Raw genomic sequence first — 14041 nt, 5'->3', positions numbered from 1 at the left:
TTTTGGTTGAAGCCATACTTTTAAATTATTATTTTTGTTCTAAAAAAACTAATTTGAACTAACAAAACAAACAAACAAACAAAAATCATTCTTTTGATAACGAATTCAACAATTAGAATAAAAAAAACAAAAGGGAGAGTGAATGTAGTATATTTGAATACATGAGATAATGATAGACATGAAGCACAGTGTAGTGTATTATACAGTGATCCCATGTTTATTGACATAAGTATAAAGGCTAAGGCACACTAGTTCAGTTTATACATAGTGATGAAAACAGCTTGGAACAGATACATGTGAAGTGTTATGAACATTCTTTAATGCAGATTATTTGCTCCATGCAGCTGATATGTCCTGCTCGGAACAACTTGAAGAACACCAGGTTGCTCTGCACAATGATTTTCCACAATGAGAAAAATCAGAAGAAATAGTAAATCATTCGCAACACAGAAAATAAGAGCAGTGATTAACTTCTAAAATCATTTAGTAAATAACTTTTTAAGTCCTTAAGTTACTTTTAGTCTTTAACTTCTAAAATCATTTAGTAAATAACTTTTTACTGAGTTGGAAATAGAGCCAAAAGGACGAGGATTTAGATTTATAATACTATTAGAAGAATGCAAATAGGACAAAAAAAATGGAAAGATTAAATCAGAATGTAAAAAATTAGCATTTGAATTTCTTCCATCATCAGCCTGTACATGGGGAGAACCATGATTTCCAATAAAGCCAGAATTTGGAAAGGTTGAAATTCTCAGTAATTTTTAGGACCCCTCATAATCATCTGGTTGCTATGATTGCAATGGTGCAACTTTAAAAGCATGGGAAAGAGCATTTTGTGGAAATAGACATGCATGGCACACACGAGCGTCATAAAAACCTCAGGAACTTGATTATGATTAACAATATGGTTCAAGAAGTTCTATCAGTTGAATGTTTGAAACCCTTTGCACTAGATGTCAGAGCATAAAAGAACATCACAACCAAAAGATCCAAGGATAATGCCAACCGGGTTAGGAGGGGTAACACGTATTATATGAATATAAAGGTACCAGAAACTGCTCTCGAATCGATTACTAGTTTGCTTGTCTAGGAAAAAAAATAAAAAGATTGTAATTTGAATCAGTTTTGAAAATTTTATAATAGAAATGGAGCATCGAGAAATTTAGCTAAAAAACAGATTCTGCATAAAAACTAAGCAAAAACTAAGTGATAGTTGTCTGAGCAATTCCACAAATTAAGCCATACTAATAAAACTACTCCAAGTACCAACTAACTCAACCCAAACCAACAGGATTATTACGATATTATTATTATGTGAATAATCTATCTTCAAACATTAAATAAAATCTGATAAAAACAATCACATTGGAAACTACATAACATCGAAAACATTTAAATGCACAAACATAAAAGAAGGGTAAAACTTAAAGTAGCGTAAATGAAACATATAACATCAAGCATTTTAAAAGAGAGAATGATTAATAAAAAAAACAGATTGAAAACAACCGAACTTACGTGAAATCTGCTCAACCTGCTCCGGAGTAAGCTTAGCAGAAAACCCACTAGCTGCAGCTTTGTAACTATACAACAAAGCCTCCTTGGCAGCCTCCTCACTGCAATAGTTAACCAATCACACCATTACTTTAACAAAAAACACACACCTGAATCATCAAGTTACTCTGATGAAAATTTTAGCAGTACAAATGAGAATTCTTAAAAATGTAAATATCGCATGTAAGCCTATCATATCAATTGTTGTGGGCTTATCGAGCCACCTAAACCTTCACATTCAACAGTCTTACAACCTTCACATTCAACAGTCTTACAACCTTCACATTCAACAGCCTTACAACCTTCACATTCAAACTATTGAATCCTTAGCATGAAAGATGAATTGAAGATTCCATACGACCAATAACATAACCAAATTAAATTACAGAAGTAAAAGACAACTCTCACCTTACAAACAAACTGATTTCATATTGTTGAGTTAGATCCTAAACTCTAAACCCAAATTCTAAGTGCAGTATTCAAAGTAACAAAACCATAAAAGTAGTCTTAAGCATCAGAAATCATGTCACATTAGGTATCAAAATTCCTTCAAATTAGTCCCAATTCAAAATTAAATCGATATAATTCTATACTCTAGAGACCAAACTATATAATCCCAACCGCTTAAAAACCTAAGAGAGAGAAAATCGATGGTTTATTCTAGAATTAAGACGTGATCAGTGCAATTTGTTATTTCTTCACAGAAGCATATATCGAATAGCACGATTTTGGATGAGAATAGCGCACCTGCCAAGAACAGCGGAGAGGGTTCGGATGTGATAGGCCTCAGGCTCCTCGTCCTGTGGCCTCTCGGTGTAGACGATGTGAACCGCCGGTGCAGTGGAAGCACCGGTGGCGTGCTGATCGAGCGGTGTGGCGGCGGAATCCGACATGGCTATGCAAACTGAAGCGAAGAAAACGAGGATTGCGAGTTCTGAGATTCTGAGGACAAAGGGAGTGCCCATTTTGTGGTTTTGAAATCGCGTTTTATAAGAGAGAATAGAACGAAGGAAGCACACGAACAAGAATTTTCAAAGTTGCTTATCGCTTAAGTATGAAGCGATAACACGTTGTGTTGGTGTCACCGCAAGATTCTGCCGCGTGGCCAACGTGATTTTTCAACGTTCTTTTTCCTGCGCAGATTCTGTGTGAGACGGGATTATATAAGATTCAACTTAAGAAAAAAGTTATAAATACAAAATTATTAACGAGATTATTTAAAAAATTAATACATAAAAACGAAATTGTCTCATTTTTAACACGCTATAAATCTCTAATGTCGATGTCGGATACACGAATCGGACACCGACACTCGTATGACATTCATAAGATACGTATCCGGTGAGGTGTCTAATTCAAAAAATATTTATTAGATTTCTGACAATTTTAGTATGGTTCTAACATAATTTTAAAAGGAAAAAATACATTAATTTTATAAAAACTCAAACTTATTAAAACTCAAACGTATTGTATACATTTTTATTATGATTATAAAAATAAGAAATAAATCATTTTGAACTAATTATGAAAAATATCTCTCTGCTCCAAAAAAAATCTGTAACATATTTATATATATAAATTTTTATTGTCAATTTATTTAATTCATAATTATATAATATATAGATTTGTGTCATCGTACCCTACATTTTAAATATTATATATATCTGTGTGTCTGTGTCGTATCAATGCTCGTGTTAGTGTTTATCCTATTTGTTTTAAAAAAAATGGTATATAAAGAATTATTCTTGTAAATAATTACCACAAACTACCTTAATGAAATTAAAGTATAAATTGAAATTGAAATTTTTTTCATAAAACTAAAATTTGTAAGTAGTAAATTTGAAGTTCCTGGTTTGAAATGAAAGCCCGAGATTATTTATCAAATATTATAATTTTGAATATTAATTATTTTAAAATTAATTCTCTCGAAATAACATAGTCGGTAAAAGAATTATATATATTATATAAATATTAAAATTTTCATAATTATCATCTCATTTGTACTTTTATATTCTTTTAAAATTTAATGTTAATCACTATCATAGAAATATATGGGATAAAGATCCTTCCGTGTGTCTAAAGTGTTCTAAACTAGACTGTTCCAATCTTTAATGAAACCTGGTTTAGTATATTCTTATCCTAATAAATATTTTGGCTCATTTCATACTTAAATCATAATAAATATTTTGTTTCTATAATTTTTTTTAACTATATTTATTTAATTTGTGTTCCGCATCAAGTAAGTAAGTTGCATCTAAAATACGATATACTTTGAAACTTGTAAATTCATCACGATTTTGTTTATTTTGTTCTTAAAAACAATATTTGTTGATTAAGAAAATGTATATAAATTATTAATTATTAAGTGATGCTAAACTATTTAATGTACTGAAACAAATTCACTAAGTTGAGGATTAAGGAAACAAGTTTTTGATTCTCACAGGTCAATGTTCCGACCTCGTGACATTAGCGGTGTTATTTAACTTAAGGTCGAAACATTGACACTAACTGTGAGGATCAATAAGATTCCAAAGATAAATGGAGAATTGATTCAAAAAATGAATATCTGCTCTCTTAATCTTCAACTGGAAACTTGTATCGGTACATCCAATAATCCTATATCAATGGTTCTTTAAATACATCTTCCTCTTTGAATTCATCGAAACACTTTTAAAAAAAAATCGTAACGAAATTTTAAATAATAACTCAAATACGATAAATGACCTTAATAATATAATCTCAACGAAGTAGGAAAAATATTCACAAAATTAAAAAAAAATACAACAAATTATCCAAAAGTAAAGTGCCTTCTTCTATATGAAAACTTTCACACAAAAATATAAAAAAATTATTTTTAGGATCTTGGAACTTTCTTAATGTGGGGAAATGTTTGATAGTAATTGTAATTGAAAATAAAAAAAAGCATTCAAAACAATTCGTAGAAAAATATTTGAGAAAACTTAATCAATTAAATTTATTGAAAATTGATTATTTTATTCTTCATTATATTTAAAAACACAATTGAAACAACATAACCAATTATTATAATATATAATCGAATAAATGTGAACCATAATTTAGAAATAATATATTATTTCTTCATTAATTTGATTATTCTGTTTATAATTAATTCTAAAAAACAAGAACAACTTAATCGATTAATTAAGAATAATTTATTAGCTGCACGTATATGTATTGAATCAAATTGAGAAATGATCAATTAGTACTAAAAATAATCAATTGTACAAATCATACAATTTATAATGAGTTATGATATAATCAATTCTTTTATTCTTAAAGCTTTTAAGAATATATTTATATTTAAATAAATAATTATGATAAGTGTGATGTAAACTCTAACTCAATACACCCCAAGTATATGACCCATGTTAAACAATCAATAGAAATAATTTAGCGGTTCATCACTTACAACCCCACTTTTAAATCCTATAAAACATTTCAAATGAGTCTTTTGCTTACTGCATTAAATAATCTGGACCTGCACTATACAAAAAAATTTAAATGCTAAAAAAATATCTTTGGAATTTGATACATTGCAAGTTGCAAAATTATATGTAAGCAAAAGCCTTCAAATCATCTTATAAATATTCAAGTCTGTAAAAGAAATTACGCTTTCAAAATCCACAAAATTATTTACATAAAAAATTTTTAAAATTTCATTCCAATGTTCGATCTTCATTACAATGTATAATTTTTTTTTTAATTCAATTTTAAATAATAATTAATTCTTTCTATAGGAAACTAAAATTAATGATACTTTTAGGGACCATAAACTTTTTCTTATAATTTTACATTGATCCGATGTTAACAAGACAAGAAATGTCACAACGAAGTTACTGTCATGATTTTCACAAGCTATATACACTGTACACGGTGTGCAGTTGGATTAATTTACCATCACGATATCCAAAAGGTGTGCATGTTATGCAATTGGATCATATCATTAGCCTTAAGGGACATCTTGTAGAGTTCTTTGATCTTTCCACCATCTCCAAATCTGCTAGATGTCGAAGATGGTTGACAAGGAGTTTTGTTTGCAGTCGATGAAAGTATCGTGGCCAACATTCTCTTCAAAAGCATCTGTAACTGACTCCAATATTTTGCATGTAATTCAGGATAACTGGTACTGAAAGTGTCCCCATTAGTATCTGAAACATGGCGTCCTTCAAGCATATGTGCCAAAGCTGATTCCAGCACCTGCAACAAAATTATGGAAGAATCAACAAATGACAGAAATATACACTGGTTCGTTAATAAAATTTTGATGGGTATATCAAAAACCAAATTTCAATTCAATAAAGTCTAGAGTAAGGTCTTCATTAATAATGTACACAGTTTTATGGAATATCACAAGATATTTACGGGAATTAATTGATTCAGAAAAATGCAAGTCAGGAATACAGAGAATTTTCATCTTTTATGTATTCTATGACCCTCCTTATTCCAAAAGATGGTCGAGTTCACAATAAAACATATCTAAGACAGCAACTTTACCCAGCACCATGGAGACATTTTTACCAAGTTTCATAGGAAGTAAATCTAAGTTGGAAAAACAGAACCTAATTTCGTGAATTTTAAAACATTTTTGTAGCTAAGAAGTGCCTAAGTTAATTTTATAGGTTAACAAACAAATCAATGGATTCTGCCCAAGTATGTAAATTTTCAAGGAGTCTTTGTTAATAATACACACACGACATTAGATAGCATAGTGCAACAGAAAAGATTAATGATGCAATTAAATCATCTCAATGAGTATGTCAGTAAAATATAGTCATAATCAAAATAAAATTAATGTGTAAAAGAAGTACAGGAAAATACCACATTGGAGTGTAAATAGCTTGAAAGGCTTAATGAAAGAGCTGATCTCTCCATAACAATAGTCAAATACATATTAGGATGAGTTGTAGGGCCATAGAAATCCAGCGCCTTTTGCCAGTTCCTCTCTGCCAGAGATGCATACTGTTTTACTCGCTGCACAGCACTATTTTCTCCTTTAGGCAAAATGCTTTTCTTATTTCCAGAATTCATAAATTTCAAACAACAGTCTCTCTGATAGCAAGCCAATTGGAAGTAAGCATATGCAGCCTCCTGTTTGCGCAATTCACCTAGTGACTCATACACGGATAATGCTTCCCTAATGGCCTCATTGGCTGAAATCTCATGCTTTCTCAAATCTTTTCTGGCTTTTCTGTCTTGGGGCTTCGTGTGACTTACATATGTATCTTCCAACGATCCATTTTCATAAACTGCTGTAGTATTTTCTCTTGCCAAAAGCATTCCAAGCCGGAGATAAGTATGAGCAAACTGTGTATGTGCCTCATTCCTCAAGTTGCTTGTCACAGAATCATCATGATCATTCATGGCATTCAGTTCTAACCTTGCTGCCCCATAAAATCTAAGGGACTCTAAATATTTCAGTTTTGCAGTTTCCAATGCATGATTGTATGCACTATGGAAAATATTATGTAGCTTTAGATTCTCTATTTTAGATACCATCTCCTCAGCCAAAGCCCGTCTGCCATGGCCTAAATTACAGTTTATTAATATTATGTTGGTGTGATCTGAAACTTCTCTGAATGCATCTATAGCATCTGTAAATGCTAGTTCAGCCTTAAATGAATCTTTATTCTCAAGTCTGATTCGGCCCAATTCATTGCAAACCCACCCTTTCTTTTTAACTACGGATTGTAACTCAGACAAACTATTTGGAAGTTTAAGTAATGCTTGTCTAGCTTCTTCATAGCACTTTAAAGCAGCTAAAAGATTGGACTCTGCATTTCCCACTCGAGGTTCAACTACGTACTCAAATATCCCACCGTTTTTTAGTTTCTGTGTTTCATTTGAATTATTTTCCGATTGAGATACAACTCTAGAACATGAGGCTTCCACCCCTGAGGATCCCTCATGGGTTATAGGGTTTACAGCAGCTAAAGATTCAATTTCCATTCTACTCTCAAGAGGATCTGTCTGATTCAAATCTCCACCATAATTAATATGCTCAATTTGGCCAACAAAATCATTTCCATTCTCCTTGCCATGAATGAACTCGTCTTCTAGGTCTTTCGGAGGCAAGTAATTGGCATTTTTAGTAGACAATCGTTTACTATGCTTTCTACTATGAGTCATGAAGCCCACATCTGCACTACTACTGCTTGCACTGTTTCCACTGCTAGCTCTGTCACTCTGGCAGCTGCAGTTTACCAAGGAACATGAACTGCAGTTCTGGTTCATTTGAACCAACTTCTTTTTCAGCCTTTTAACTTCCTTCACAACCTCAGATGACATTCTCAATTCTCTGGTTGCAGGTTTTTTCGGATCTTGTATTGAGATTTCTTTACCCTTTATCCTATGGAATTCAATATAAACATCTCCTACTAGTGCCCATGCCTTTGCCCAGAAAAGGTAGGCAGAAGACTTCCTTTCAATATAGCCATTAACAGTCTCATCTTTTACATCATCCCCCCATGTGTTTTCATTCAGATCAATGAGTTTTCTCTGTAAGGATGAGCCACTAACCATTGAAGAAATAAATTTTGTGTCTTCAAGATGTGGAGGCATTGATCCATAAACAGAACATGATAGCTGAATTACCTTTAATGCTTGATGCAGTTGGCCATCCTCCTTATAAGCTTCTGCAAGTGCCAAATATGATTCTCCAAGCAAAAGAACAAGCTTCCACAACTTATGATCCAACTTGGACGTTGGAAGCCATTCTCGAATGTCACAAACTTCAATACAGTCAGCATCTCCACAGGCACAAACAGAAACATTAAAAGATGATGATGGTCTATCATGGTTTTCAGTGAATTGATCCATCACCTCTGGTTCTGTGCTCAGAAGCTGTCGCATCCATCTCAGAGACTTAATGGCCTGTGACACATGATGTACAGCAGCTAACTTGGATGAGATTGGATCGGCAACTGTCTGAACCACAGGTGTTGAAACTGGACACACTTCACAAACTGAAGAGCTAACAACAGAATAGGAGATTGGTACATCCCCCCCTTCCTGGTTGGTTGATTCCGTGTTACTGACTGCTATCAGTTCCCCAGACGTGGGTTTGTGTCCTTCAGAAACCATCTTCACAGAACATTCTGATTCTAAATGCTCAATCATATTTCCATGTTCACCTGATTTGGCACCAGGAAGCAGATAAAATACCTCATGGGCACCTCCTCGTTCAGAATTACTGTTTTCAACATCCCAAGATGACTCTTTGGCTTCAGTAACAGTTAGTTCACATTCTAGAGCCAGAGATTCAGAAGTTAAATTCAACTCATCATCATAATTTAAAATCAGCCTTGCAAATTGTTCATGAGCTATTGCACATACGGCCTGTTCAGCATAACATGTATCAGAAATGCAATCAACTCAACAAAAGATAAGTAGAAATCCTAGGTAAATGGGGTTGGGAAATACATCAATTTTGTTTCCAAAGACATACCAAATGGTCTGAATCATCAAGGAATTCCAAACACTTTCTAAAGAACCTCACACACCTAGCCCTATTTGTAGCAGCCTACAGCAAAACAGACAGTGGTTAGTAAAAAATTAGTAGAAACCACTAAAAGCAGCATTAGCCAAGAAATACATTTCATTCTTTCACACCATTGATAGGGAAAGCCTGTGAGCAATTCGATAGAGGAGAGTTCCCAATGAATATACTGCATCACTTCTACCCCTACTGATTGATGATGGCAAGGACCTTGAAGCATCATCACTGTCATCTGATGAACGGTTTTTGGGGATAACGGAAAGATCAAAAAGTTGTATATCATCTTCACCAGCACCTTTATAAAGCTGCAAAACTCTAAGTCAGATTCCCTAGTACTACTAAGGGTAATAAATTTGTTAAAAGATATTAACACAGTAAAGCTAAAAGCAACAAATATATAAATGTAAAGAAAAAAAATAATAGTACCCAATACGCTCCAGGATCCTGTTTGCAATTATCCCGAAGGAATCTCAAAACAGACAAACCATTTTGCTGTACAACATGAGGATGAAATGCGGGTGTCCCATCCTCTGATATACCTTTCAAAAGAAAAATGTCATCTGTTTTCAAAAGCTCATACCCCTGAACAACACCATTGCGATGATAACAAATAGCCAACTCAGGTACACTTGCCATGACATTGTCTAACCATGCTTCAAGCCAAGTCAAAGGCGTGACCTACCAAAATTGGGAAAACTTAAATATTAATAATCTGCTACTACAAAGTTTGACGCAACACATTTTTTAGAAGAATGCTCCTCACCTGTCGTGTGACATCCCATAAATGCAAGCTCACAGCAACATACTTTTCATTACTGAATAAAAGTAGATCACTTCCCAAGAGCATGCGGAAGTTATGAAACTGCCAGAATAAAATCCTAAGAAAGCTATCATTACCAACTTTCCTTTGTTTTTCAGATTCCTGCACTGATGATCTGGGTTTTTCACCAACTTGTGACACCTTTACTGGACTACGGTTCTTATTTCTCCTGTTCTTCTTGCTCCCCCAATAGAAGTTTTCCTGCTCAACCTGTGAGTACTCAGAATGGCAATTGTATCCTTCAGCTTGAACATCACCATTTTGTACCACAATATGGGGTGGTTTTCCTCCAGGAAGTACAGAAGAATTTGATTGATCTTCTGATGGAACATGATGTGTTGGTGGACAATCACACGCCTCCATTCTGACTGAATGCATAGCAAAATTCAAGAATAAAGATTGATCTGCACATTTTGCTTGATTGTTATGCCTCCTTATAAGTTTTTCTCCCTCTTCAACATCTGGCCTGCACTTCATAAATACTTTGTCACTTATAAATCAAATGCTTGATTGTTTGGAATATTGTAGTTACGGAATATATTGTGTAAATAGGGAAATATTGTTACTTAGGGATTTTATGAACTGCATAATTGTGTAACAATTATACATTGTATTTAAATAAAAGCCTCCTCCTTGTAGCCAACACAGATTCATTCACATGACCTCCTGTTTTTCTCCATGATAAATAGAAGGCAGCCAAAAACAGAAAAAAGAGTAAGTCAAATAGCAAGTTTCAGAATCAGAAATGATGATTTAATCCAGCAGAAGCTAATAACCAAACATTCTTAACTAAGATTTCTTTTTTCCCAAATAAGGTTGAATCCCTATAAAACGTCTGAATAAATTCTATGAAAATAATCTTTTATGTATCATAGTCATAGATCATGAACTAGAATGCACAATTTATACATGGTAGATGCAATAAAATCAATTTCCTTCCTTGTTAATATTTTCGTCAACTAATAATATTTTCTTTGGATCAAAACAAAGAATTCAATTTCTTATTGCTACAAAAGACAATGGATAGGGAAGCTCAATTTTCTAAAGTGAATAAAGCATCATGAATCAAAAGACAGTCAACAGCAATTATAAGAGGCCACAATTAAGTGGAAGTTAGACATGTAAACAAAATGAAGTCATGAGTAGATCAAATACTCACCCTGTGTTTAAAACAAGAGTATGACCAATGCGACGAACGGCAATTGATAGTCGAGCCTTGGAATATGGCATTTTAAATATCTGCTTCAAAACGTCTGCTGGGGCAATGACATCAATCTCATCTCCGTAATCAACCAAGCCAGACACTGCAAGGGCCTCACATTTTCTATTGAAATTTGATGCAATAGCAGTGCCTTCCCAAGGAAAGTCTGTCATCAACAAATTAAGATTTTTTTAAAAATGTAATATGAGACGTATGAATATATGATCAAGAAATGGAAACCAACCATACATCTGTATTTCATGATGGCACGCATCTGTATATCATATCATCACAACACTCTTTTTTCAATGACTAATAATGAGAACAGTATCAACCAAAGAAGAAGGAATTATAGATTTAACTCTCTCGATGTGCTGGAAAGAAAGAATACACAACACAAACAGTGTGTTTGGTTTGTGACAAATGCAAAGGGGGAGCAGTGCCTTTTCCTCCTTTCCCACTGATTAGACTTCAGGCCCCATTTGAAGACCTTGAAAATTTGTTTGTTTTTACACCTATGCTCTCTGTTTCTAATCTGCAATGGCATTTGACCTGACCCGTCCACTCATTTTCTGGGTCACCCACAATTGCTTCATAGAAACTTAAAGGCAAGAATTATTTGTCTTGGTCTGCATCAGTTGAATTGTGGTTTCTTGGCCAAGGTTTTCATGAACACTCGGAAGAATATGGTAGTAAAATACCATTAAACAAAGTTGAACACTAGAAAAAGATGGATTTTCATCCTTGTACCTTGTTGTGGCAATCTAAGTAACCCAATATATTGAGAACTCTTATATCATTCAAATCAGGTCACTCTTTTCAGAAGAAGGCTAAGAGTATTTTTGCAAAGATATTTAACACCTCCATGACATCTCTTAAGCAAACACAATTCCGACATTGACTACCTCAGTTTCGCCATCCAACTGATAGTGTAAGCTTGAGGTGCCTGGTAGTCTAACTGATTTGTCCAAATATGACTAATGAAGGCATTGTCTCTGACAAGCTATAGTCTATGGTGGCCTGGCATCCATGCTAGGCTGTATTCACCAGAGAATCTGTCAACTATTAACCATCTGAAAGACAGTCAGCACTGCTAGTAATAGATCAGCATCCCAACTTTCTATTTATCGTCTTTTTATTCCTAACATGGACCCTAATAACTGGAGACTCAATAACAATAACCCCCCTTGGGCCCAAAAAATAAGTTTCACCCTGCCCTCAAAGTTAAAAGAGGAACAAAAGTCCTAAATATCTGATGCTAATTTCCATAAATTCACACAATCAGAGAGATTTGTGACACTTATCAGCACCTTGGCCTCTTAAGAAGACCAATCTCTAACATTCAAACCTGTGAGGTTGAACCTCTAAGTGTGTAATGGCTGAGAACATGTCTGCAAAGAAAGTGCCTTTTTCAACAAGGAAATGTGAAACACTGGATGCATTTGGCTCCCAAATAAGCACAACCAGTGAGCAACTTGACCAATACTTCTGAAAATCTGAAATGAGACGTAATCTTGGGCTTAACTCCCCAGTGGTTGCTTGTGGCTTGTAGTTTGAATCAGTAAGATTGAAACTTTAGAAAAAACCACTCCCCCCTCTAGGAACTGGACCTCCATCCTTGGCTTACTAGCTCGGACTTTCATCCTTGAGTCCCAAACCTCTACTGTCACCCTTGGTAACGTAGACCCTTTTATCTGTAGGTCAGCTAACAAAGTCCCAATACTACCAATACAATAGATAGCATCCTGATTTCAGAACCATGATATACCAGCATGCACAGGGTCGTGAACCAACTTTCACTTCAAGACAACAACCAAGACTTCTCCACAAGGTGCGATAACTAAAGTTTCACTTTATTAAAAAATTACTAAAGGAGACAGTTTGTGACGTACATTGATAGCATCCACTTCAAATGGGTACAACTAAATGTATGCAGCTAAATTCAATGGAAGTCCGTAGAACTAAGAATGGAAAAAACAAAAATCAGATAACAAACCCTTAAAGAGAGAGGTCAAATTACAATGACGACTACCATCAACACACTATGTCGTAGGCTAAAATACACTGGAACTACATATCACGAAGGAGACATATCAAATAAAGAATGAACCCACCAAATTTTGTGTATTCCAATAATGTCAATTGCAATTTATGATAGCTTTGAAGAACATGAAAACAAAAAATACACAACCACCAGAGCGAAAAGGTAGAATAGAACATATTTGAACCATTGAACATGACCTTCCACTTATAACATATAATTAGTTTACTCCAAGGGTAAATAAGCACCTCCTCCAGTTATGTTGGAGTGCACGGCGCCAACAGGAAGAACCTTGTCTGGAAAATTGGCCAGAAGCGGCGGAGTATTCAGATCAGTCTCGGTCGGCAGCATCCGGTAACGGTAACGCGGAGCATTCACCCTGGAACAACCGCAAACAACACTTAATTCTCAAAACACAACACATAATTCAATCAATAACAAAAACAAATATTGAGCGAGAGAGTATGTGTGTGTATACGTTTGGGGAATAGGGAGAAGCGCGGAATGGAAAGCATGGTGGAAGGACTTGTCGGTGGGAACGGGAATTGAGCCGCAGAGGAACCCGACAGGTTTGGGAGTGGCGATTTCCAACGTTCCGACGCACACTAGTTCCCTGCAATTCTCAGAGTTGGAAGATGACGACGATGACGACAACTTCGCCATGTTGATTGCTCCAAAACCGCAGAGCTATGCGCGAAGGTGAATTGAGAGAAACAATTGAAAGCAAAAACCCTCGATAATCGATGCGGGGATTGTGTTTGATGTTTGGTTTCTGTGCTCGCGCGTGCACGCAGTCTGTGTCAGTTTTGTATCAGATGAAACTTCTGGAAAATTCCTTATAATGCTTCTGTTCTTTTTCTCGGTCCCTGCATTCAAACCTTTTGACGGTTCATCTACAAAAATATCCAT

The 14041-nt window shown here is 34.6% G+C and overlaps 2 protein-coding genes across 4 annotated transcripts; both read right to left on the bottom strand.

Annotated features, from left to right (window-relative positions):
• Positions 1-134: 134 nt before the first annotated feature.
• On the bottom strand, positions 135-2719 carry LOC137830509 (subtilisin-like protease SBT3.11). The gene is made up of 3 exons (XM_068637909.1): positions 2302-2719; positions 1519-1616; positions 135-388 (listed from the first exon to the last, which is right to left on the bottom strand). The coding sequence occupies exons 1-3, from the start codon at positions 2517-2519 to the stop codon at positions 318-320; spliced, it is 387 nt and encodes a 128-aa protein (XP_068494010.1). The 5' UTR covers positions 2520-2719; the 3' UTR covers positions 135-317.
• A 2613-nt stretch (positions 2720-5332) lies between these two features.
• On the bottom strand, positions 5333-14041 carry LOC137830494 (uncharacterized). 3 transcript variants are annotated; one of them, XM_068637883.1, is made up of 9 exons: positions 13611-14041; positions 13381-13511; positions 11050-11257; positions 9834-10356; positions 9497-9748; positions 9184-9375; positions 9020-9094; positions 6394-8910; positions 5333-5772 (listed from the first exon to the last, which is right to left on the bottom strand). In XM_068637883.1, exons 1-9 carry the CDS (start codon positions 13793-13795, stop codon positions 5473-5475), a joined length of 4383 nt encoding a protein of 1460 aa, XP_068493984.1. In that variant the 5' UTR covers positions 13796-14041; the 3' UTR covers positions 5333-5472. The 3 variants fall into 3 exon arrangements, with proteins under 3 accessions (XP_068493984.1, XP_068493985.1, XP_068493987.1); XM_068637884.1 differs by lacking the exons at positions 13381-13511; positions 13611-14041 and adding an exon at positions 10498-10556 and having other exon boundaries at positions 11050-11219; XM_068637886.1 differs by lacking the exons at positions 11050-11257; positions 13381-13511; positions 13611-14041 and adding an exon at positions 10457-10559.

Source organism: Phaseolus vulgaris, chromosome 7 (genome assembly GCF_000499845.2).
Source record: "Phaseolus vulgaris cultivar G19833 chromosome 7, P. vulgaris v2.0, whole genome shotgun sequence".
In the NCBI taxonomy this organism is placed as follows: Eukaryota; Viridiplantae; Streptophyta; class Magnoliopsida; order Fabales; family Fabaceae; genus Phaseolus; species Phaseolus vulgaris.
Note: the sequence above shows the minus strand (reverse complement) of the source record. Positions and strands in the feature narration are given on the sequence as shown.